General features: G+C 40.6%; 2 protein-coding genes, 1 long non-coding RNA gene and 1 pseudogene across 4 annotated transcripts in view; all 4 read left to right on the forward strand.

The window, feature by feature from the left end:
* The first annotated feature begins 555 nt into the window (after positions 1-555).
* Positions 556-6,238, forward strand: rsph3 (radial spoke head 3). Its single transcript, XM_085432096.1, has 8 exons — positions 556-775; positions 1,974-2,055; positions 2,132-2,273; positions 2,370-2,515; positions 3,526-3,729; positions 4,995-5,157; positions 5,298-5,384; positions 6,109-6,238. Exons 1-8 carry the CDS (start codon positions 666-668, stop codon positions 6,186-6,188), a joined length of 1,014 nt encoding a protein of 337 aa, XP_085288222.1. The 5' UTR covers positions 556-665; the 3' UTR covers positions 6,189-6,238.
* A 157-nt stretch (positions 6,239-6,395) lies between these two features.
* LOC146692131 (E3 SUMO-protein ligase KIAA1586-like) lies at positions 6,396-8,748 on the forward strand (annotated as a pseudogene).
* A 28-nt stretch (positions 8,749-8,776) lies between these two features.
* On the forward strand, positions 8,777-10,119 carry LOC146692132 (uncharacterized). Its single transcript, XR_014915141.1, has 2 exons — positions 8,777-9,543; positions 9,630-10,119. It is a non-coding gene; the product is annotated as an uncharacterized LOC146692132 (long non-coding RNA).
* Positions 10,120-11,817: 1,698 nt separating this feature from the next.
* ezrb (ezrin b) overlaps positions 11,818-26,219 on the forward strand; it is a 30,616-nt gene continuing 16,214 nt past the window's right edge. The window contains exons 1-4 of one of the 2 annotated variants that reach the window (XM_085432098.1): positions 11,818-11,883; positions 13,397-13,502; positions 18,978-19,061; positions 24,569-24,664. In XM_085432098.1, the coding sequence (XP_085288224.1) occupies positions 13,491-13,502; positions 18,978-19,061; positions 24,569-24,664 (192 nt within the window). In that variant the 5' untranslated portion in view covers positions 11,818-11,883; positions 13,397-13,490. Of the gene's footprint in view, positions 11,884-13,268; positions 13,503-18,977; positions 19,062-24,568; positions 24,665-26,219 lie in introns of those variants that run through there. The other variant, XM_085432097.1, reaches the window with a different exon arrangement.

Consider the following 26,219-nt stretch of genomic DNA (forward strand, 5'->3'; position numbering starts at 1 on the left):
GTCTGGGGAGGCACATCCATAGAGGGATGCACAAACGTCTACAAGCAGGCAACGGCACCCTGACTCTCCATTAGGTATCAGGATGAAGTCCTTTGACCCATTTTTCTTTTCATTTTTATGAGCTGTATACTTGGCACTAACAAACAGCTGACTTTATATTTTACTTGTGATTTTCACAAGACCTTCACTTACAACACATGCTCAGCTGAAACCTATACAAGTGACAGACGATATACAAAGACATACACTTTCAACTTATTAGACCACATGACCATGTGGCATGAAACTGATCTTAAAGCTGGCAAAAAAGGTTAAAGTTCAAACACATCCCATCACATGTCTTGAAGACATGAAAAAAAAATCTTACATCATGGCTACAGTTTAATCCAAAAAAGTCTAATTCTAAACAGAATTTGTCGTTTATGTCAGAGGGCTAATTTTAAAAGCCGACTCTTTTGGTTTTATTACATTCTGTATTATTAGAAAGCGAAAACCAAAAAAAGAAAAAAGAAAAAAAGAAGTGACTCAATGGACCTTATATGGTACACTTCCTGGAGACGGTTGCTACAACAGTTTGTATCCTCTTGGTTACCGTTTGTTGTCAGGCCTGAACACTGACATTAACAAGCTAACAGTTAGCTAGAGTATCTGGGGTTTTCTGAAAGATGGCTTTTGCTTCACACAGTCACAGAGATCCAAGCGGAACATACACCTTCTCCAGCCGCCCCAGAGCTGTCGAGAACCGCTCAAAGTACAGCGAGACGTCGACTGAAGAGTACGGTGCCGTTGTTCATGGTGTCTTAGATGCGAGCTTATAAGTGGCTAACTGTACATGAAATATAGCATATTGGCTGTGGAAATAAAATCCACTACAGCGGCTTTACTGACTGTAAGAAAAAGTAGCTGAAGTTTATATTTCATTTACAAGTAATAAAAATCCGAGAGCTAAAGCATCCTGTTACTTGAATAATTGAGTAAATCAGATAGTTGTGGTCAGAAGTTTAAATACACTCGTCATGGGCACGAATGGCACTATAATTTTGGGATTTTAATGATTTCTTTGAACTGTTCTTTTTTCTATGTTGAAATGATTATACAGCATACTTCTTTAATGCCAATAATTAGGTGCAAAAGTATAAACACAGGCTCAAATCATACATGTATCTTTTGAGATTTAAATGTAGGTGCTGAAGGTACTACATTTTTAATAGGCCAAGACCTAATAAACAATCATGATTATGCACAACTGGTAGTTTCTTTTAACCAGCATAAAAATGATTGGAGCCATTTCTATACAACTCCAGATTTCTGGATCATCAGTTCAGACAACTGTTAGAATGTGTTACCACTTTTCCAGACCTAAACGGTTACCTCAGATGAGAAGAAATTGGTTAGGATGTTCACCAACAAGGTTCAAACCTAAGAACGCTGTACCAGCTGGCTAGTATGGTGGTGGTCGCATCAAGCTCTGGGGATGTTTTGCTGCCAGTTGCACGCTTTGTGCAGCATACAAGTAAAAATAATGAAGAAGGATTACCTCCAAATTTTTCAACTTCACTTCAAATCAAAAGCCACATGGCTGAAACTTGAACAATAATGCTGAACACAAATCAAACTGGTTTTGGATTAATGAAGCAGGCTAACATTGAGCTTCTCGAATGACCTTTCCAAAGCCCCGACCTCCTTGAAAATATGGCAACTACACTTAAAAGCCATGTGTGAACCTGGAAATCAAGGGATTTAAATGAATTCTACTAATTCTGACACTGAATTGAAGTGGTTGAAGGACATTTAATCAATTATAAAGGGAGGTATGTGCAAATATTTCAGAAAGATTTTCAGCCTTTGAATTCCCACAGACCTAATAGAGTCAAAGCAGTTGATGGTTGTTTAGAAGTGGTGAACATTTATAGGTGCTGGAAATAGTTGGAAACTTTTTGCATGCATTAAAATGAATTGTCGTCTTCCTGCAGGACAAAGCGTCATTATGGAAACATTATGTATGATCGCCGTGTTGTCAGAGGAAATACGTACGCCAAGCATATCCTACCAACTGTAAGTGTGAAACATTCATTTTCTGTTTTTTGTGCAGTGTAGGTTGTAGTTCTTTCCTTCTTTTCCCCACTGATAGACAGCTCAGCCAGACCCTGCAGAGATACGAAGACAACAGGCCAACAGGAGACGAGCCATCGCTCGAAAACAGGCCAGGGAGCAATTTAGACCCAACACTCCTGAAGCACTGGAGGGCAGAAAACACACTGATGTACAAACTGGTAAAATAATTCCCTGGACAACTTCGGCACATGTAAAATAATTATTTCTGACTCCAAAAACATGGAGTTTTTATAATGAGCTTGCTTAATTTTCAGAGCTCTACCTTGAAGAACTGAGCAATATTATTGCAACTACGGACATTGAGTGTCAGACTGACCCCTTCCTGGACAGACCAGCAACTCCACTCTTCATACCTGCCAAATCTGGCAAAGATGTCGAAACACAGATAGAAGAGGGAGAGGTAAGTAGTCCCAGTGGAAGGTTTGTTTAATAGCATTAACATAGTTCTAATAAAAAAAGGTTAGACCTGTTTGTTGCCTTCTGTTTTTCTGGAGGAGCCAATAACCCAGACCTAGACTTCTCTTTATAAGGCTGCCAATCACTTTGGCTCGGAGACTAAAGTACAGAATTTACTATACATTCAGGCATGTTTTGAGGCAAAACCTTTTTTCAAATTTAGTTGGCAGGGGACAAACATGCAGAAATGAGCTTGCTTTACAGGCGTTACTTCTTTTGGTTATTTTTGCTTTCTGTGTTTTAACAATTCTCTAGTTATTCTATATTTTGTTTTGGCTTTTTAACCATTTTGACCATATTTTAACCGGGCCGATCGTGGCTCAAGAGTTGGGAGTTCGCCTTGTAATCGGAAGGTTGCCGGTTCGTGCCCCGGCTTGGACAGTCTCGGTCGTTGTGTCCTTGGGCAAGACACTTCATCTGTTGCCTACTGGTGGTGGTCAGAGGGCCCGGTGGCGCCAGTGTCCGGCAGCCTCGCCTCTGTCAGTGCGCCCCAGGGTGGCTGTGGCTACAATGTAGCTTGCCATCACGTGTGTGTGAATGGGTGGATGACTGGTTGTGTAAAGCGCTTTGGGGTCCTTAGGGACTAGAAAAGCGCTATACAAATACAGGCCATTTTTTTAACCATATTAATTTGTAATTTGGGTTTCATTATTTTATTTTATTCACTGGTTGGAGGTCATTTAATATTATTTTTTTCTGGTTTATTTATTTTGAAGTTGATTTTTCTTTCTTATTCCATGTTGCTCTGTTTTATTATCAGCTTGTCAGTAATCAAGACTCAAGTGTTGGTCTTTGCCTTTAATTCTGTTGCCTGTGAATTGCCCAACTTTGTGGAACTGTAAAAGAAAAGTGCTGCTAATTTATTTTGACTTTGTAAGGTAGTAATGAAAACAAGTTTTTAAATATTGTAAAATTCACAGTAAAACACCACTTTTTTATACTCGCCCTATGCAGCTGTTTGACTTTGACATTGAGGTGCAGCCAGTGTTGGAGGTCTTGGTGGGTAAGACAATCGAACAGTCTCTGCTGGAGGTGATGGAGGAGGAGGAGCTTGCCTGTCTGAAGGCCCAGCAAAGAGCCTTCGAGGAGCTTCGAAATAATGAGCTGGCAGAGGTGCAGCGGCTCCAGGAGATGGAGAGACGACACAACGAGGAGAAGGTATTCAAGTTCTAGAAACGGTCTCTTTATCCAAACATGTCTGTCTGCAGCCTGTAAACCCTAAACATGCAACTGGACTTATGCTAACCAGGTTTTAAGTTTTGAACTTAAAGTACCATTTTGTTATCTATTATAATTACACTCACTGGCCACTTTAATAGGTACCCCTGTTGCACTTCCCATTAATGCAAATATTAGCCAGTCACAGGCCAGCAACTCAATCCATCATCAGCTTGGGTTCTCTTTAAGTGCTCCAGCTTCCTCTTCACAGCCCAAAGACAAGCATTTAGTAGGGTTGGGTTAATTGGTGATTCTAAATTGACAATGAGTGTGAATGTTTGTCTGTCTCTTTGTGTTAGCCCTGTGACAAACTGGCAACCTGTCCAGGGTCTGCTTCCGCTACGACTACTGGACAGGCCCCAGCTCCCTCATAACCCTGAATTAGATAAGCTGAAGAAACTGCATCGTTGTTGGCAAAATTAACATTGGAACTGCCAGACTGCTCTGAGGTGATATGAAGGCAATCAAAAGAATCACTTGTTATGAACCTTAAAGCAGATGGACTACAGCAGCAGAAGAAAAGCACACCAGGTGCCACTCCTGTCAGCTAAGACCAGGAAACTGGCTACAATTGCCTGATCTGATCAATCTTGATTTCTGCTGTGAAATTTGGATGGTAGGGTCCAAATTTGGTGAAACATAGAAATTTCAATAGGGTCCATGTCAAGCTGGAGCCAAATCTCTGAGGAGTGTTTCCATCGCCTTGCTTAATCCATACAATGAAGAATCAAAACAGTTCTCAAGGCAAAAGTGGGTCCTGCCCCTTATTAGCGTGGTGTACCTAATAAAGTGGGAACAGTTTAGACATCTATTTCCTGTCAAGATTAGCTGTTGTAGATATGTGTGGTGATTCATCATCTTTTTTAAAAAAAAAAGAAGTCACACAGGGAGCACAAATAATGTTGCCAGAGAAACAGTGTCATCAAACCAAGTCTGATATGGTAGTAATGTCACAGTGCTGATGAAGCAGATTAACTGTGTTTGAGTACTAAAATTCATATTTATGAGTCACTATGCATACTCCTGTAGTGAAGCTACATGAGTATGATCTCACTGACATTTTTTAGATATAATAGAGGTCATAGTGTTTGTGCACTGCTTACACCTGCTAGGTATGGTGGAGAATTTCAGGATTTCAGACATCATGAATGTGAGTTTTTTGGTGCCAGATTAAACAGATTAATCTGGGTTCTTTCCTCCCTCAGGAGCGTAGAATTGCACAGCAGAGGGAGGTGCTGAGGAAAGAAAAGGAGATTGCAGAGAAGATCGCCGCCCGGGCGTACACCCAGCAGTACTTGGCCGGTCTTCTACCCGCTGTCTTTACCTCACTAAGAAGGCACGGCTACTTTTACAACCCCGTGGAGAAAGGTCAGCCTACTTGACACACGAGGGTGCCGCTGCCCTCTGTTGCTAAAGCGTAATTTCCTTACATCTGTGTCTATTAATAGATGAAAAGGTAATTTTCTCAAACTTTGCAGATGAATCATATCTGTGGTTTTGATTTACAGATATCGAGACTAATTTCTTCCCATGGCTGATGGACGAGGTGAACAACAGGGTGGAAAGGAGATACACAGCAAGAGAGATTCTTGACAGTAAGAGACATTAGTTATTTTATTTCATTTTTTGATGACATCCCTTTTTTTGAGATTTTTTGGGTTGATGTATGCAAACCTAAATTTGCTATATTTAACAAAAACTTCTGCATAGCTATGTTTAAGTATTTTTTTTCCAGCTTATCATTTTCTGTAGTCCACTCATCATTGCTGTAGATTTTCTGTAATTATACTTTTATTTAGCATTAGTTTTTTTTTTATCACTTCAAAGTGCTTTATAAGTTCAAACCAACTCAAATAGAAAGCAGAGAAATGAAAAGAATGGGACGTGCCACTCAAATTGAAATCTATTTGAGGATTCTGTAACAGCACTGAGGGTGGAGGAAGTACACCTTGCAGGTGAAAAAAGGCTTTTTAAAAACTTTATTTTAGACCCAGGTCAGCAAGTTTTAAAGCCTTTAAACATTAGATTTGACTGGTGACCATGTGTGCAGTTTATAAATGACTGATGAAATTAGTCATTTATAATAATTGGGCAAATAATTGAGAGGAAATAGCAGTTTTAAAAAAAAAAATTCTAAAAAACTTGGTTCAGGAGGGTAGAGGTCTGCATTTACTTCTTGTAAACTTTTCCCCAGCATGCATTGTGTGACTACCATCTAGTGGTGCGTGATAAACATTACAGCTGTCACTGAAGTCAAACAGGACGGGGTGGGGTTGCACCTGTGTGACTGAAACATTTCCATGTTTTTGTCTGTTTCAGCTATGATCTACGATGTAACCCAGAAGAGACTTGAGCGCTTCAACGAGGAAGAGACACAGCCAGAAAAGTCTGATTCATAGAGAGATTTATACACAAGTATTTACCACAAATAAAAGTTTTTCTTCATGAACTGGTTTTTGTTTACGGCTCCAAACCCAGGCTACCAACAGGGAAGGTAATAACTGCCCTCAGGTGGACAAACTATGCCATGTCAACATTCATACTTTGGTTGAAGGGTGGCTCTTCTTAACTTTTTAAGTTAAGTGTCTTTCATTGGCTGTTCATAAATGACTGATATGATAGATCGGTAAATAGCTAATATCAAATGATATTAGACAGGAGGCCAAGGTGAAGGTGGCAGAGCTGGAATTGAAGATGTTAAGATTTACATCTGGAGTTGCATGAATGGGCAAGATTAGAAATCAGCATATCAAAGTGACAACTCATGTTGAGTGGTTTGGAGTCAAAGTAGAAAAGTGAGGCTGAGATGTTTTGGCCATATAGTAGTGGAGGAGGAACAGAGAAAGACCTCAGAGAAGATTCATGGATGTAGTGAAGGAGGACATGCAGAGGGTTGGTGTGACAGGATATGAGGAATAGGATGAGATAAAGGCAGATGAGCCTCTGGGGAGACCTCTAAAGGGAGCAGCACAAAAAAGCAAAGATGATGACATCGGCCTGTTTGATATATCAGTTAATAATAATAATAATAATAATAATAATAATAATAATAATAATAATAATAATAATGATAATAATAATAATAATAATAATGGATTGCATTTATATAGCGCTTTTCGGGACCCCTCAAAGCCCTTTACAATACCACTATGCACAGTGCTTTAAGTGGGCCGGTACGCGCCGGTACTCAGTACCGCCACTTCTAAATATAGCTCTTGAGAGTACCGCCACCTCTCCATGCGCCCAGAACGTGCTTTTAGCGTACCGGTACTCTCATTTGCACATCTGTTATAATCGTTTGGCTGCGCTGCCGCTTTTCAGAGCGCCCTTCACAAGCACGCTTCCTAATTCGTCCCACCGAGAGCAGAGACTACATTACCCATACACCAATGTGTTTTACAAGTGAAAAGCGCATGCGTCGCTTTTGCCGTTGTCATGTCAACAACTCAACGTGGTCCGGAGAGGTTGTGTAAAACGCGCAAACAGCTGCTCTGTTAAAATACAAAAACAATGAACACTTAATATGCTCTCCTGGCTTCAGACTCTGAGTAGTAAAAGAACAAGGTCAGAATCAGAGGACTCGCTGGCTGACACCCCACCAAGCCAGAATGATATCGCTGCAGGTCAGATGAAAGCTGCACTAGTGCCGCAGCCGCGGACGACGGCACTTTTTGCGACGACGAGGACGAGAATGACACCATTTCTACCGATGACAACAGCCGCGTTAGCGAGCATGAGTGGCCAGAATGTTGGTCCCAAGCACAAGTCCGGTATTTCTCCACAAATTACAAGTGGCTGATCAGCAGAAATCAAAAGTTGGGTTGTAGTGTGTGTAGTCAAGTTTGTGCTCGCGTGGACATGCAGCAAGGGCAGAGAGTGTCGCAGGAGTGGAGTGGGTGCTTAATCTCGTCTTTTGGAAGGGACAAGGCTGCACAACAAAACTCACTACGAAAAAAAATAAAAGAGCACAGAGACTCAATTTATCACAAGAAAGCAGTTGAAATAAAAGAGAAGGCAACACAAAATACAATGCAAAAACACATTGAAGATATGAGAAAGGCTGACTACGCTTCAACTTCAATGTGTTTAGAACAGCTTATAAGATTGGCAAGCATGGGCGTCCCTTTACAGACATGCCAATAGATGTCCAGTTGCAAGTCTTAAATGGTGTCAAGATGGGCAGAGTTTTGCACTCTAATAACTCATGTGCAAATATACTGGATCACATTGCAGCTGAAATGAAAAAGAAGGTAGTCAATGACATAGTGATGAATGAAAGAAAATTGTGTGTGCTCATTGATGAATCCACTACAATAAGTGGAAAGTCTGTGCTTGTCGTGTGCCTGCGGTCAGCTATTTCCAGTGAAAATCCAGACACAATATTTTTTGAACTGATTGAGCTGCAGGGGACCACAGCAAAGGACATCACTGAAGCACTGTTAGGATGTCTTCATAATAATGGCTTTGACCCTCACTACCTACAGGAACATTTGTTGGCATTTGCTTGTGATGGAGCCTCAGTGATGCTTGGGAGGAAAGCAGGAGTTGCTGCGCAGCTTTGTTCCAAATTCCCTTACCTGTTTGTCTGGCATTGTTCCAATCACAGACTGGAACTGGCAGTTTGTGATGTTTTGAAGGAGGTAGGAGGAATCAACCACTTTAAAATATTCTTAGATCAGCTTTACTCCCTCTACCATGCATCACCAAAAAAACCAAAGGGAGTTAACCGAGAGTGCTCACAATGTTGGACAACGTCTCCTTGTGATAGGCTGTGTTTTATCAGTGCGTTGGGTTGCTTCAAGTGAGAGAACAGTGAAAGCAGTATGGGAGAACTACCAAGCTCTGCAGGTACACTTTACAAGTGCTGCTGCTGATACCAGCAGGGACTCAAGAGAGAGAGCAAAATACAAAGGACTCAATGATGTTCTCACTACTGTTTCTTTTGTGGTCAATCTTGGCATCATGTATGATGCTCTCACAGAACTCAGTGACCTCTCAAGAATGCTCCAGAGACGGGACATGACTTTGGATCAAGCCGACAGGCAGCTGGACCGACAAATCCGGGTGTTTGAGTCAATGGTATCCACACCTGGTCCCTACACACAAACTGCCATTGAAGCTGAAAAGGAGAAAATCTTCAGAAATGTATGCCTGCATGAAAATCAGAGGGTTATAAAAATCAACCATGGCCAATTTTTCCATAGCCTGGCTGAAAATGTTAAGTGCAGGATGACTCCAACAACTTCCTCGCATGTCAGTAAAACCTCATCTGAAAAGACAGATAGTCACCTCCTCTCAGACATCAAGGTCCTCCAGTCTGACTCCTGGCCTGCATCTCTAGATATTCAATATGGGGATGCAGCGGTCAGACATTTATGTCAGAGATTCAGAGTTGGGGAGAGGGAAAGTGTCCTAGGATTTAGGGAGTATAAAGACCTTAAAGCTTCCAAGACACCAGCAGCCCTGAAGCCGCTTCTTACAGCTGTCCACACCATTGCAGTATCAACAAGTGAATGCGAGCGAGCTTTCAGCTCAATGAATGATACTTTGACAGATAAAAGAAACTCTCTCGACATCAAAAGGCTTTCAAATATGATTTTCCTGAAATGCAACGGACCACCCTTGGATCAGTTTAACGCACAAACATATGTGCAGACATGGCTGGCACTAGGGAGGAGAAGTGCAGCATCCACAAACTGCGAAGCCCAAAGTGAAAGGAAAGTGGAGCCCAAAACGTGCTGGAGCCTTTTCTAGGTAAAATGATTTGTACAGTATTTCTCATTTTTCATTTGGTGTACTGTGATTGTATTTTGCTGAATCTGCTTTTGTATATTTTTCAGGGGTAAAGAAATGAACCATCTTCAAGACTCAAGATTATATTCTACTGTTCTATGGTTATTATGTTTGGGTTGCTTCAAGTGAGAGAACAGTGAAAGTAGTATGGGAGAACTACCAAGCTCTGCAGGTACACTTTACAAGTGCTGCTGCTGATACCAGCAGGGACTCAAGAGAGAGAGCAAAATACAAATTATTTTATAATTTATTTTATATACATTTTGTGTAAAAAACAAAACAAAAAACTTTACAAGTGCTGCTGCTGATAGCAGCAGTGACTCAAGAGAGAGCAAAATACAAATTAGTTTATAATTTATTTTATGTACATTTTGTTAAAAAAAAATTTCAATACCTTTTTGCACATTTTATTTATGTTCAGTAGCTCTTTCTAGCTCAAGCAAATCCACAAACTAATAAAATGATTTATTATTTTGTATAAGGTTGTCTGTTGACTGTTGTATATAAAACCCATTCAATATAGTTGTTGTTACCTCAGGGGAGGCGAAAAAAAATAGAGTACCGGCACCTCTTTTGGGCCACTTAAAGCACTGACTATTCATTCACTCTCACATTCATACACTGGTGAAGGCAAGCTACAGTTAGCCACAGCTGCCCTGGGGCAGACTGACAGTTGGGCTCCAATGATTAGTAGTTCTGTGGGTCTTTTTTGCACTTATGAATTCGATGCAATAGTTGTCAATTATAGACCTATAAATAGAAACAACATGTTACAACCTCAAGATAATAGAATTATTAAAAAGCTGAAGTTCAGGTTTCCTCATTTTTCCCCCTTGAAGGCAAGCTTTTTCGTTCAGTTCTGCAGTACAATTGTTCATTTACTGCTTATCTGAATTAAGTTCCTGTGTGCTTCTGAGCTGTCAACATACCAATGAAAGAAAATCAGCCAAAATCTAATGTTCAAAGAGCAATCTTAAAAAGATTATCATCGGCAGAGCAGGCAGTGAAACAGGTTTTAAGGAACTCCAGATATTCAAGAAGAGCATTCAAAGTGCCTTCCTGTGTATTTATCCATTTGCATCTGGCATCCGACTGCAAACAGTTTATTCAGGTGCTCTAACAGGCAAATTCAAGAATGCTTTGCATTACTGTGACTGTTCGGCTCCATTATCCCAGCACCCAGAAAATGTATTTAAAGCAGCTGATAATGTCTCCTGCTTTAAAAACCAGCGAGGATTAATATGTTGGTACCAGCTTTGTTTCATGGGTTTCAGGCTAACCTCCAGGTGTTAGAGACACACCTATTTTCAGTAGACTTTGCTTAGAAAGCGGTTGTGATGACGATGATGGTGCTGGTGAAGCTGTAGTTGTTGAAAGCGAGGTAACAGCAGAAGCAGGGGCAGGCGGGACTGTCACCTCGCTCTTTGGTTTCGTATTATGGTGAGAAGTAGGTCTACCTCCGATATATACGGTCTATTTTAATCCCGTCCTCTCATTGGCCGGTTCACCTCTGACGCCAGCTCTCGGTACAGCACGCGCAGGGCGGATGACACTCGCTATTTCCCGTGTTAAAGTTTCAGCAGTGATGCAACTCCGCGCTCAGGACAGGTGACACCTGAGTCTTTGCGCTCTAAATTGAGGAAGTATTAAAAAAACAATATTAAAAGACAGTTGCCAAAGTGACAGCGCTCTTAACACGACAACTTACCGGAAAAATAAAAGTTTATGTTGCTTGTTGTGGTTATTGAATGTTATTACACGATTTTCGTATAATGCACCGAAAATTTGGGCTACATAGGAAATAACTGACTATCTTAAAAGTAGAAATACCTTAACATGTCTAACTGGGTGCTGTTATTTTAAGGTCATAAAAGAGAAGCACAGTTTAAAAATAAACCTTCAAATTAAATAATAATTAAATAACAAAAAGATTAAATAGCATAATTTCATCACACTAACTTTAAATAAGAGCCATTGCACACCATACTTATATTTATTTATTGTTATTATCCCACTTAACGTTGCAGCTGAGGGCCCTGTGACAAACCACCAAGATCCCCCACTATAGCAGGGAAAACACCCAAAATGCTCATCAAACATCAATGAAACTATTAATGGTTTTGTTGGGAAGTCCCTCAGAGTTCCCTTACGGGTCCCAGGGGCCCCGAGTGGTGACCCTGCTGCCCTGCAGCCTGCAAGGGCGGCACACAGGGATGTATGAGCGCCATATTGCGCCTGACTGGAGCAGCAGCGGGAGAGGGAGTGTGCGGACCCGCCGTGCAAACCACCGTCTCATCTCTGGTAAGACTTTATTCTTATTTCAACACCTCCGTCCTGCTGACCGACCCCGGCAGCAAAGCAAGATGGAAGAGCTGCAAAATAAGACTTTGTTTGGTTTTATTTATTTATTTTTGCGCTCTTTGTTTGTGTTGCACTATACAAAGCAGGCAAATCTCACAACAGGTGTCTTTGGGATTATAATGGGAATGTGGCTGAGGGCGGCGCAGATGAAGCTTCTGCACAAAGGGGAGCATTAAGACAGCGTGGGTTTAGGAGCCCGCTTTCTAAATCTTTTACCGTGTATTTTTATTAGGAAATCTTTTTAGTGGAAAAAGTGGAACGTGGGCTTGAGTCGTTTCCCCGTCGGTGTGGGTGTGTACCCAGAGCAGACATTACAGTCCCGGTGAAATATTCCCTGTCTGCCGTCACTTTGTCCCGTTTTGTCACACTGTAGCTGAGCACTGCTTGCGCTAAATGCACTGTAAAACAGCATTGTTTCTGTTGTCTACTTCTTTCTTTTTAATCGACTTTGTGACGCGATGCAGGCAAATATTGAGCATGAAAGGCTTCCGTTAATATGAAGTGGGGTGTGGATTTTTGAGATAATGACGTCTTCAAAATAAAAGACCAAAACCACAGACGGGTGGGGACCATTACGTTTATTAAAGGTAGTGGTTGAGGTGTGTTTCTGTACTAAAGCTAAGCTGCATGGTGTCTGTGTGACTCAGTGTTAAGGTAAAGCAAGATTTCAGGATATCCGGTGTTACATTTCAAAATAAAGCCTTTCAAGCGCGACATTTTTGGTATTCGTTGATAAAAGACAAGAAATGGCTGTAAGAGAATTTAAAAAAGCCAAACAACCAACATCACCATTTTACCTTGTTAATGTGTATAGGTGTATAGGTCAATGTGTATCAGTCTGTTGCTGGCTAACACAGATGGATAACCATATGTGTTAGATACACATTCACACTACCAGTTTAGAGTCACCACTTATCCTAACCCCACGTACGTGACAGCGCGTCATTGATCCACTGATAAGAAGTATGGTAGTGCCCATCAATGGATCACTGTGAATTAAATAAATACATCCATTTGAATATGCAAACATGGGTTTTTATTTTGTTATTCCAAATGAAAATATTTAGGTTTAGAAGTTCCTCATAGACTGAAGATTTCTCTATTTTGTTTTGTGGAAGGATATTGATAATTCGTATTATTATAGTACTAAGAGGGGTAATAATAATTATAATAATTGTAATAAATATGAAAAATAATCGACGGATTAATGTTTTTTTTAACCAGTGTCTCAGGGGATTACTAGAAAACAATGACCAGTAAGACCAACTGCTCTTAATTTGAAGGCTGAAAAGCCCACTTCCTATGTTATTGTATCCGGCTGCCGTTGGCTTGTTGGTTCCCAGGGTGATTCATCCTGATGACTGTAGTCCGCAGGAGTGTCGCGCTATCCTCAGTCGGGTTTAAGTAGCGCAGAAGTGGCCGAAACTCGTTTCTCTTCTTTCTCTCTTTTCAGGAAGGCGCAGTGAAAGCCGCAGTCGCTCGGAGTACAGGTCTCTCCTTTTTTTATTTGACAGTTCCTCGCTCGAAGCCGGGAAAAGGACAGAAAAATGCCCAAAGCGGTAAGCAGCCCCTTTGATTTTTCTGTATAATTTCACTCTGTAGTTCTGTGACAGGTAGATTGTATTAACTGAATCACAGCAGGTAGCGATTACCACGCTCTCAAATCTGTCTAATCCTATTCGGAAAAATATATAAAGAAATGGTTTTATTATTTTTGTATTATGCGAATCTCATAAAAATGTGGTTATAGCGACACTATTATTATGACAGTAGAGCTTTATGAGATTATTAGCTCATGTAAAAATACGGTAGTCATGTTAAAGGAGAATGCCACTGAAAAAATTCAATGTCTTACATCTTTATTATTGTTCTCCATTTATTTTTGCTTGAAAGATAAGTGTGAACAGTGTTTAATTTTAAATGTGGTCGCTGTTTAAGTGGGTAGATCTATATTTTTAATAGCTATATGCTTTTACTGGATAAGGGTGGAAAGTCTTTGAATGCAGATGTTGGGTGGAAAACTGGCAAAAAAAAGTGACTTGCTGTCTATATAAACTGTATTTTATGTAGTTACCATGTATATGTGAACAGGTTTTTAGCCTTCAATTACTCCTGACTCACTTTGCCCCACCCGAGCTCTTACATACTGTACAGTGGCACATGGCTCGTCCTGTATCTATACCTCTTTGTTATGGAAATGTATTAGATTAAAGCCTATGTCAATATTTTTCTCCGTATAGAAAGTGTCAGAAAGATAAATTAAGCCAAGTTGTTTGCATGAGTAACTCATGCAAGTCAAACTCACAGTTTGAAAGTATCTCAATGGGAAAAAGGCAAACAGTATCAGAAATAGGTGCAGTTGTGCATTTTGTGTTATTATGGTGACAGGTTGCTGTTAAACAGATTCATATAGGGATGACAATGACTGGAGCCCAGATGAGCATCACTAAACATTTGTCGGTTTGTTTAGAAATGCCTCAGGGTTGTCATGAGCGTCACTGTGGAAATGACATCATTGCTGTCTTGTTAGCAGCAGCAGCAGCACACGGAGTCCAGTTGACACAAAACAGCCTTTTTAGAAAATCATGTCAGAGTATTTTTTTCCACGATACCAAGAAGTCACAAGGCCTTTTTTTTCTTCCTAAAAAGTTTATCTTAAAGACTAATTCAGTGTGTGGCCTCATGATTCGCCCAGTCTTTCAGACATGGCATGAGTAAATGTCAGTAGGACACTGTTTTTTTAGTAAATCTCTTCTTTCGATGATGTGGGTGGGGAAAGCTGGGAAACAAAACCCACAGCGAGAGTCAGATGAGCCTTATATTACATTCAGCCTGTTTAATTTCATCATCTATTAGTCAGTTGAAGATTTTCTTACTTAATCATCAGTCTGTGCAGTTTCAAAAATCCCTTTTTCTTCCCCTAGACACACATTTTTGTTTGAGAAATGACAGTTAAAGCTGGTAGTTTTTGTCTCTTCTTCATAAAAATGCACCTTTTGTGTCAATTTAACAGATTTCTTTATTTCAAAGACACAAAATTAAGTCTAAAAACATTTAGGAAAGCCCTAATGAACAAATGTGAAGGTATATTTCATTTTAGCTAATGATCCTGAGAAACCAGAAAGGGACACAAACCAAGCCTCAGGGGTGTCATAAGCTCCTACTAATGGTCCCAACCCCATGATAAATGGGTGTAAAAAAATCTGTGCCAAAACCATAGACATAGATCCATAGATTCAGCTCTTATGTGTAATAATTCACAAAAACTCACCAAAATCATCTAACCATCCGTCTGCTGTGAAACAGTCAGGAAATGTAAATGTGAAGTCACAGTCAAGCAGCAAAGGATCAAAAATGCAGACTTGCCTTAAATGTGAATCAAACTGAGAGAGAAACCTACAGGCACTCTGCAACTGTTAGAGTTCCGATGATGGGTGTGATACCAATCATTCCTGCCATGTGTTTTATCACTGTGGGGCAGGACTTCATTGCAGATTTGCGAGGTCTCCTGTTCACCCCTCTGAATTGCACGTTATCCAAAGTAAACCTCAGTGCTCCCAGAATTTCCTCAGGATCACAGCCCTGTGACAAAATCAACACAAGGCGTGGCTGGCATCACCGTGGATGGGTGTTTTCTTCTCATGTCCAGTCCCATTGTTGCTATTTGTTCCTTTTAAATAATTGATTACTCAATCATATGAGGAACACCCTCCAGGCGTGATTCACCAATCCCAAAGTGGTTACAAGTCCTTGAAGTCTCATTCTTTAGTTACTTGTGTTAAATGTTGACAGAACGAGCTGGCCTGTTCTCTCTCTCTCCGTCTGTGCTGCAGTCATTTATTGGTATATTGCCATGGTGACTCCCTTTGTACCAGACTCTTGTAAAGCCATGCAAATTATGCAGAGGTTAAATATTGAATGGTCATCACCGAAGAATGCACCGTAGCCTATTCACAGTTTAACTACTGAGGTGATGCCCAGTAGTTTAAGAAACTTCTTAAACTTGCCACTGAAACATCCAAAGGAACGTTAATCAAATCTCGTGGTTATACAGAGCTGGGAGGGGTTATGTACGCATAGACTTTGGAAACTGGAATAACCAAGTCAGTCAGGCCTCTAAATTTAAAGGGTCTCAATTTCATGTTAGATTTGGAAATGGCACTCTAGGAAGAAAAACAATAGTGAAAGCAAATTGCTGTTACAGTAACCTTTCTTGCAATGAGTGTCTAACCTGATTAGAAAAAGATAATTTAATCTATCTTTTTCTAAAGATTACCTCCAGCCTGTTCCTTAAAACACACACACACCCAGTGTAACCATACAACATCTTGTGCAGATGGAGTTAATAAAGAAGATCTAGGAGACTGCTTTAACATAAAGACTGGAAACTGGAAGGAACAGGCAGCCTGGCTCTGTGCAAAGATTCCACTTGTGAGCCTTAATCCAGGCTGGTCATTTATTTTCACTTCCAGATTTAATGCCTTCTACATTTGCTTGTAGAGACCTTTTCACTCCCAACAGTTGAAACAGTGGTTTCTTGGTCCATTGAGTACCATGAGTGAATTAACACAGTGATAAAACTGTATTCTCTGACATCACAATGTTTTTTTTTTACTTCATTCTTAACCCTTGCTAAACTAGTATTTTGGTATGGATGCACTTCAGTGTCAGCATAAAACATCTTTAGATTCAGGCAGATATGTTGGTCTTCAGTGATTGGGTAGAAATAACTAGGTAGCAAGGAGGCAATAGGGGACTGAAGCGTGAAAGGGAGTGGAATGAGTTGATTTCAGGTACTTTGTGCACCACATTGCGGTCTGATCGCCTCATTTAATTCTGACCATGAGATCATGTGCACTTGTTACCATGTTTTGGCTCTCACTGCTTAATAATCTGTGTTGCCATAGAGCTCGGATTGCTTGTTAATGTTTCATAGCTACCACCGCGGTGCATCTTCCTCTAGGAGTGATTTGCATAACCTGTGCTGTTACAGTGGGTTTAGGAAATAGAGCTTCTGTTACTAAAATCTTGAAGTCCGGTATTAATATGAGGCTGGGGTATAAATGGTTAATATGAACTGCTGGACTTTCCTCTGACTAAAGTTGCTCTTTGTGGAACTCTGGGTCCTTGCCTGGTGTATTTTTAGCATATGTGTCATGTTTTCTTTACCGCTGTGAATGGCCTCAGTTTATTGTGAGTTACCGTTGGAGAACTTAGTTTGAGATCAGATATCACTCACTCACTGGTTTCCACTGGCTTGTCTCCTACACATATTCATATATTCCATTCTCTTCTGGTTAGGGTGTGTGTGTGTTTTTTCCTTCTAGATGCTCCATCTGTAACTGTTACATCTGTAACTGTATTTGTAACACCTCAAACTGTAAGCGCTAGAGAACAGTAATTTAAAAAGAAGAAACCTAAAAAATAATACTTAATAGAGCCGTTTCTGAGCGATTCTGGTGAAGTTTTTGTGGTAGGTAATCCTTCTCCTCTGGGATGTAGATGGTGATATTGGAGGCTACTGGGGCACTGCAACTGAAAGGAGAGCTTTGTTTTGCTGTGTAAAGTAAATGCAGTGCTTCCCCTCCTTCTCCAACTTCCAAGCTGTGACTTGAAGCGGGTAGGGGTTGCTTAATTGGGCGAATGACTCAAAACCTTTCAAATTGTACGCACATGTGCCATTAGAGGGTTGAGCTCAGTGCTCCATTGTTTTTATTTTGTTGGTAAAGCAGAGTTTGCTTTGTTGCTGCTGGGTTTTAATGTCATGTGAGTTTACTGGCTAACCTGACTTGACAGGAGCAGCAGACTGGGGCAGTAAATGGGGCATTTTGAATATCCACTGACTTGACTGCTGTGCTCTTACAATATCCTGAAGGGCACAGCGGTGAGGTGCTTTTCCATGCACTGCTGTGATTGGATTTGCCTTCCCTGGAGGATTTGCGTGTAACAGTTAGTTGATCAGTCCGCAAAGCTTCATGGGAATCAGCGGCCCTCTGAGTCACCACATTCATCGCTGCTCCGGCCCAGATATCCCTTTTCCAGTGGGCGTCATTCAGTTTGTTCACCGCTGAGGCTCAGTGTAGTTCACAATGGACTGGAGATGAAAGATGTCACTGGAGGCCTTTCTCTCTCCTCACTCTGTGTCCACTAACCTCTTTGTATCGTTTTCACTGGGCATTAATAAGCTCAGTCAATACCCTGAGTATCTGTGCCTTTTCATAACCCCCCCAAATACCAGAGACGGTTGACATTATAGCCACAGAAAAGAGGTTCAGTATGTGGGTTACCTCAAAGCAGCCACTGTAAATATTTGTGCATTGTTGCATGGTCTTTGTGTAAATTTCATATCGTGCTTACTGATTACTAACCAAACCGACAATACAGAATACCGTTTCTCTCCATTATGAGACACACTTGACGTCAGTTTTCATTAGGCACGGCAGTCATATTGTTTGAAATGATTCTGCACGTTAATCACCGGGGTGGATGGCTGTGAGTGGACATTAACTTCTGGGCCTGTAGAGCAGGTTTCAGTACGATGGACCTCCTCTTTTTGTAAGCACAGGTCACTGTGATCAGTCATTAACCAGAGAAGTGAAAGACTCTGAAGTTTTGAATAGGACTGAGTGAATGGAGTTCCTTCAGTTGAACCATCCAGAATAACATACATTGTGCCATTATTAGCTTGGGAAACTGGTGTAAGCTGTGCTTATGATATCTAATCTTACTTTCATGAGTTGGACTCGTCACTGCATATTTTAATCAATAACACCTCCAGTTTTGCAGCACAGTTCCCTTCAATCAGCTGGTCTGTCTCTGAGAAAGCAGAGCCCCTTCTGTTTACTCTGCAAATACACCCCCCTTACCAAACACACACTGACACACACATAAACACACACATTGCAGCTATGTTCTGCAGCAGTTTAGTATGATTTACCTTGGTGTTTTTTTTGTTTGGTTTTTTTTTTACCTATAAGCACCCCTCTGTGTCTCTGGGTCAGCATTTGTACTTTTTTTCTCATGTTTTTCTGCAGGTCAATGTTCGCGTCACCACCATGGACGCTGAGCTGGAATTTGCCATCCAGCCCAGCACCACCGGCAAGCAGCTGTTTGACCAGGTAAAGTGCATATCACCTCTGTACTTGACTGTGGCATCAGTGTTGGCCTTTTAAAATTTTTTAAAGACTTTGGAAACAATATTATGTGGAAAAGTTAACAATTTGGGATTTATTTTGATATAAAGTCTTTGAATCTTTTAGCCAAGGTGGTGAATATAGTTTGGCACAAAATTAGGAATCATGCTGAGAAAGGATAGTGGATATACTGGACAAAGATGCTAAGTAAGGAGCTGCTTGGCAGGAAGAAAGAGGAGCACTGCAGAGGAGGTTTATGTATGTACTGAAGGAGGACACGTAGAGTTGTGACAGAAGAGGATATAAGGGTTAGAGTGGGATGGAGGAAAATTATCTGACACAAATTATGACACAGGTAAGTACAAGTGACCGTGGCAATCTGTTAGTAACCACCTTTTCCCCCCAGTGATTGAAGGTTGCCAGGGGTCACTGACTGGTCTCTAAGACTGTGTGACTGAAGACTAAGTGCTTGCATACTGAGTGTCAAAATCTCACTGTTCCCATTCTTCCTCCTGAGGCCTCATGTCCCTTACCCAAATAAATAAAAGAATTTGTCAAATCAAGTTTCCTTTCCAGAAAGAATTGCATTTAGATTAATTTTCAAACTGCTGTGACCTGTATTATTGCACCAGTAAACTGGGCTGTTGTGACTTTCCAGTCATTACTTCTGGGCCTGAAAAGCTGTCCAGCACAGACCAGATTGCAGGATCTTTTTCCTTAAAGACTCCTTTTCAGCATCAGGGACTGTTATTAAAAGTTTCCGGTGATGAAGAACAACAGCTGAATGTAACGCTTAAGATGAAGCAAACATGAAACTTGATGAATATGTCAATCAACTTGATGGTTTATGGCTTAAAGTGGTGAATGAAGTCTGTGTGGGTGGTTACACAGTGTCAGTGCAGAGTGAAAGGTGTGGTCACAGTGAAGTAAACATTTACCTGTTGTGACTGTAGCTGTCTAGTGAACGGTGGTCTTCACTGACTGTAAATTATTACTGATTGCTTCATTCTTCTGCAAAGCCTTACAGCTTAATTGTGCTGGCATTTAACCTCAGATTTATGTTTCTGTAGTCTTCCATCAGGGGCGAGTTGAGTGTTGATGTAAGTCAGTTTGATATTTTTACCCACTACGGTGAATGACATTACGTAATCATAGCATCTGGCTTTGTTTCTTGTTGCTATTACTGGTCACCTGCCTTACTAAAGAAGACCATTTTAATTTTCACTTTCCTGTTGCTTATGACGCCATTGTGAAACTCTGTAGCAAAGATCCAAATGTAGATAACGAGTCATTAGTATGAGCTCCTCTGTGGCTTTTACGACAGCACCGGGGGAGGGAAGGCATTGTTTTAGCCACTTCCTGTTTAACTTGTTTTTCAATAGCAAAGTAAAGCCGACTGTGGATTGATTTTTTATTTTTTTTTAGTCAAAGACATTTGAATGCAGTCATGTTAAGTGTAGTATTGACCTAAAAAATCACAACAAAAACTTCCAGATTCAAAAATGGTCATGTTTGATGTCTCGTGTAAAGTGGTGTATGAATTACTTGCATGTAACTGATCAGTTCATAACAAATTTTCAAATAGCAGAGGCATCGTCACTAGTTTTGTAGAAGTAAAGATGAACTAAAGACCCTGATGTTGACCTCTCTTTATTCGCCTACTTGTTACAATGGCTGTAAGTAGGGTGTGCCACAGATAATCATTCTCTCTCTGTGAGTGCCAGAGACAGTTCACAATGCTCTATTTTTATCATCAATACAATTTGCTACTCCAAGCATGGGAAATTATCTCCAAAGCTTTGAGCAACCGTTCACTGTGCCTCCAGGTTTAAATGTGTGACAGTAACTTTGGAAATTCCTTGGCCCTGAAGTCTGTTTGTGCCTGATTTTAAAAAAATATATATATATATTTTTTGAAAGCCTTGAAAGCAGTCGGCAACAGAAAACAGAAGTACCCTCATAGAGTTCAGCAGCTTCGGAAATGCTGAGTAACAACAGTGAGCTCATTCCCAGTGCAAATGTGAGGCCTGGCGTGGCCCGTGTGGTCAGCGCTGATCATAGCCTTCGTCCTTGTCATGCTGCTGTTAAGGAGAAACGCCTGCCACTCCCCTACACACCCTCATACGGTTTCACTTCCATGTGACTTCTGCTTCTTTTCGTTTTGCCTTAAGCCACAGTTAGGAAAATCACTGCCACTGCATTTTACAGTAGTAGCAGTGGTTAGTTAAATCTGGCCACGTTCGGCCTCCAGATACTTTCTCCTGCGTCGGTGTGGTTTCGACAGATTTTCAGCTTCAGCTCTGTAGAACTGGTTTGGATCAGTTAAAAGCTGGAGGGGCAATTGCTGTGAAGCAGCTGAAATCATGGCAACGTTTTTAAACAGTTCAGCAATGTGTTGAACCGAATCCAAGTCCAAGAAATATGTCTGACAGGTGGCAGCAGAACAATGTGGCACCCAAGCTCATACGTCAAAGATTCATACAAAAACATTGCTGAGTTCCTTGTCAAGAGAGGTAACATGTTCCAATGTGGGATGTTTGTGGTTGTGTTATGGTAGAGCTATTCTTAGTTATTAAAATGAGCAACTCTGGATTTTCAACACTCCCTTGGTCATGGTCATTGTCATTTGCCTTGAACCGGCAATCCCACCTCAGGGCACACTCCATCTTTGTCGTGGTCGGTCCTTGTTTGGGGGGGGAAACCTCTCCCTTCCCCGCCTCAGTCACTGGAACACTCTGGATCAGTCTGCCTGGGGGATCCAGTGAGTAATGCTTTTTCAGGCCAGTGGCATTCCTGCCTTTTACCACAAGGCCTGAGCTCCCATAAACCAGTAGGAGAGACTTTCACTCAATGTCTGATGGCTTTTAGCGTTAACCTGACTGCTAAATATTTCACAGGTGTTTTCCCCTCTTTTCTTAATCATTGCCAGAAAAATGCAGAGCTGTCCTGGTTGCCTCTTTGGCCTCTTTGGTTTTATGTATGAAAATTAACTTATTCATACTGGGTAATGTCATCAAGAATTTTTTAGTAAAACCATCCACAAGTTAGCCAAAAGGCATTCAATTCAGCACTGGAAAAAGGCTCATATGTAAGGTAATAGTCATTAATTTAAAAGTCTGAAACATTTTGTCATTTTTGCTACGGACAGAAACATTAGGAGACATTACAGCCTCGTAACTAAAGCTGGGATTCTGGGATTCAGTGTTAGCCCCATACTGCGGATCACCTGCTTTACGATGCTTCATTTCAGTGTAACTTAAAGATATAAACTTGACAAAGTGCTAACAGAGAGCTTCCTGGGTAAAAATTCAGTTATGTGAATATCCTGTCTGGCAGGTAGGACGTAACACATTCTCTGAAAGAAAATGAGAAATTCTCATTCTGGATGAGAATCAGGCTGATCATTAGCAAAATAAAGAGTTTTCAGTTAGTGCTGCCTAACTAGTAGCAAATATATAAGCAGATTTCATAAGACTTTAGTGCTAGCAAGGTGAGGACAGACAATTCCTTAAACCACACAGAGTATTTGCAGTACTGAGAACTAGGGAAAGTGTCTTGTTTTCTGCAGTGCACTGCACGTGAGGAAGGCCTCTTGTTTGGGTGTGCCTGCCTTAAACCTGCATTCTCTCTAGTGGCCCACAGGGGGCGACTCCACTGGTTTCAAAAAGTAGTCCAGCTACATTAAAGTCTATGAAAAGCTACCCTTTAACTCAGTTGACGATTAACTTCAGTAAACACTTTCCTTGTGAGTTTGTGGTCTCAGTTGTTAGTTTCAGTAAATATAATCCAATGTTTGTTTTTGTGAATGATGATCCCATCGGAGTCAAATAGTGCAGTAAAGCAGGGTGTGCTTTAGGGTGGGCCACTGTTGTGATAAGCATGTAGTGTCTTTGGTTTGTTTGTCAGATTGACTCCACCAATACCAAGACAGTGATAGTTAAAACACTGAGAGACTTCAATACAGGACTTCAGTAATGTAATGTTACAGTGATGATGAAGCTTATTATCTCACAATCGAGTCTAAGCCATTGCTAAAACTTAAACAAATAGTCAAGGGATTCAGTCTATTAATTCATTTTCTACCACCTTAACCCTATATCTGTCTTACTGGTTTTACTTTATAGTTTTAACAGTAAGGTATTGTGACCATATAGGATTTTGTTTAATATTAAAAATGTAATCAAAAGGCTTAAATTGAATTTCCAAAAACCTTGAAGCTAAGTTTCTAACTGGAATGTTTTACTCGGAGGGAATAAGTGGTACACTTGGGTTTCAGAGCTCTTGACGAATATTGAGGTAAACTAGCAGCAACCCATTAAAGTCGAGGCAACCTGCCAAATCACCCTGCTGCGAAGTCAGTCCACTAAAACCGTGTCCCCGGGTTCAGATTTAATCCACCTCTAATGAACTGTATTATTTTCAAAATCCTTTGTCAGCAGGTGTCCGTAACTTGTACAGCATATTTTGGAAGCTAGTTAATTTTTTTAGGCGAACCACAATGTTGTTGGTAAGCTTATACGGATTACTTCAACGGCAAAGTGGTATCAGGGATTTCTTCAACTGAATGTGAAACAGAAGCTCATTTAGGTATATGTGTCGCTGTTCCTTCTGGTATCTCTCCCTCTCAGTCTGTGGACCCCAAATCTAAAAGCACCATGAAAGGACCGATTGTTTTCTCAAGCCTTATGAGTTTCACTACAGGTGAGATGCAGGCTGAAGTGCTCTTGCTCTCTTATTCCAGGCTCTCGTCTTGTTGCTGCTGCACTAAATACAATCCATCTAAAGGTCTAAAACAAAGCCAGTCTTCTTTCATTCAGGGACTTGTTGATATCTATCAAGAAGAGAAAAACATTGTGGATTTAGCTAAGTGTTGCATTTAATCAAAAGAGTCTTGTTTTGCTGCAAAAATGATATTTTCCAGTTATTGTTGTGGCGATTTACTTATTGTCTTAACTGTGTTTTTTGTGATTTAAAAGAAAATGTTCCTCAGGGATCCTCAGAGACCAGTAAGAATACAGTGAATGGTTTTACAGTGGTTCATGCCCAGGATCTTATGTGGCCAGAGGGATCAAACATGTAGCATTTAAGAGCGTACCTTTGTTTGTCCTGGCAGTGTCTAACTGCATTAACTAAAGCCTGAGAATGCGTAATACTATGAGGGCTGTCCACAAGATTACTGTGGTACCTGAGTATGTCATCTTAAGGATAGATTGTATAGACTTTGCCAAAGGTTGAAAATCCTTCAAAGGCCTTTTCACAACTCGTCATTGTGAGAGGAGAAAAATTACAAGTTAGTGTGATTATGTGGAAAATTACAAGGCATGAAGGCCACGATCTTTGTATTTTTCTGAAAATGAAAAACTTTGTGTCACATCCAGATAATAAAAATGTTATTAAGCTACAAAAAGATTTCTGTTGTAGTGCGTTAGGCGATAAAAGGAATAGCTGTTGTAGCTCTGCTAAATCTGAGTGCTTTCTGTTTCTCTGTGCAGGTGGTAAAAACCATTGGCTTGCGTGAAATTTGGTACTTCGGGCTTCAGTATGTGGACGGCAAAGGTTACCACACTTGGCTAAAACTGGACAAAAAGGTAAAACCCAGCTTTAAAATATGTTTTTGTGAGTGTGTGTGTGTGTGTGTGTGTGTGTGTGTGTGTATTGATACTTAATTGTGAATGATTATTATTATTGATAATGCCAAACCTGTGTCTTATTTATACTTTGATGGGCACTTTCCTTTTCATTACATGGTACCTGATTCCTGCATACTGTGCGTGTATGTCATGTCTGCTTGGCTCCTTTCACACCCTTCCCTTTTGATTAGTATGGAGTAATAGAGAAAGAATGCATTGTTCTGAGGGGGCGATGTATTCAAAGGTCTCTTGTTTGCCTTTCATTCAGTCAGTAGCTGCTATATTGCTATATTCGTAATATGACATGGCACCTGGTTTCTGTGTGCTGCGGTAGCTAAGGAGGGTGGAAGGGGTGGAGGGGGTCAGGGCTACATGTTATCAGCTGGAGGTGGATTATTTGACAAAGAGTATGAACTCTTTGTGAACCATAGCTGCCTCTGTTATGTTCTTCTCTTTCCCTGAGTAAACACACTTTACCTGGCCTCGGCTCAGTGTTGATCTGCATTATCAAACGGACAAAAACAGTCTTGTGAAAAGCACACATTTGCCTGATAAACAAAAGATCCCTGGTTCGATTCCGGGAGGGGACCCAGATCCTTTTTGGGGTTGCGTCAAGAGGGCATTAGGTTTTTAAAATTAAAATAAATCTGCCAGATCAAATGTAAAGCTTGTGAATAAGGGAGCAGCCTAAAGAAAATCAGCCAGGTGATAAAGTCATATGTCCATAGTCCACATGTTCAACTCTGCAGCTGATCCTGTCCTAATAATCTGATCTGACGATAATTGATTCCAAATTTGAACCACTAGTTGGGTGCTACTTCTGAATCTCAAACTGAAGCAGGGAGGGAGGCACCACGTTTTTACATGAAAGAAAAATGTGTGGGATAATTTTTGAAATGTACACCAGCCTCTTTTTCGGCTCCCAAGAGGAGGGTTAAGCTCAGATTTTTAAAATAATGTTGAGTACACCGATCTTGTTTATCTCTAATAGCTTTGAAAAGAAAGGTTATGAGTAATACCTTTCTGAATGAAACAAATGCCAGAAACGATGCTAATCTGTCCTGTCAATTTATAATTTTTTTTCGAAGAGAGAGGGAAAGAGAGAGAGAGAAAGAGAGAGTTATACTTGCCTCAGTCAGCAGCAGCAAACTGTACACTGTCTGCTGACAGTGCAGCTCATCAGCACAATGCAATGATCAAACTGGAATATTCCTGGTCCCATTCTCTTCATCAAGACTGCCTGGTTCCTGTTTTGAAATGAGAGGAAGAGGTGTATTGTGTAAACACACACTGTAGCTGGGAGTTAATAAAGTTTATTTCGACTAAATGAAAGGGCAGATCCCCCTTTTTAGGTCATTACAGCGCAATGGGTTTCATACGGTTTAAAGTGTGGATCAAATCCATTATTTATACCACCGATTGTGATTGTTTTGTAGCCAATAATAGTAAATTTGTTAGAGAAACTGTTTTTAAAACATGCTTTTATAGCGTCATGATTCACAGGATGATTCTT

This window comes from Copadichromis virginalis, linkage group LG15 (assembly GCF_057382275.1).
Source record: "Copadichromis virginalis isolate Kocher_CV1m ecotype Utaka linkage group LG15, C_Virginalis_male_GT1.1, whole genome shotgun sequence".
Classification (NCBI taxonomy): Eukaryota; Metazoa; Chordata; class Actinopteri; order Cichliformes; family Cichlidae; genus Copadichromis; species Copadichromis virginalis.

What these genes read in the sequence shown, in the direction of transcription:
- rsph3 (XM_085432096.1), top strand. Translation starts at nt 666, where the DNA reads ATGGCTTTTGCTTCACACAGTCACAGAGATCCAAGCGGAACATACACC. An exon ending in ACACACTGATGTACAAACTG is followed by an intron (nt 2,274 to 2,369) that starts GTAAAATAATTC and finishes CTTAATTTTCAG; the next exon opens with AGCTCTACCTTGAAGAACTG. An exon ending in GACGACACAACGAGGAGAAG is followed by an intron (nt 3,730 to 4,994) that starts GTATTCAAGTTC and finishes TTCCTCCCTCAG; the next exon opens with GAGCGTAGAATTGCACAGCA.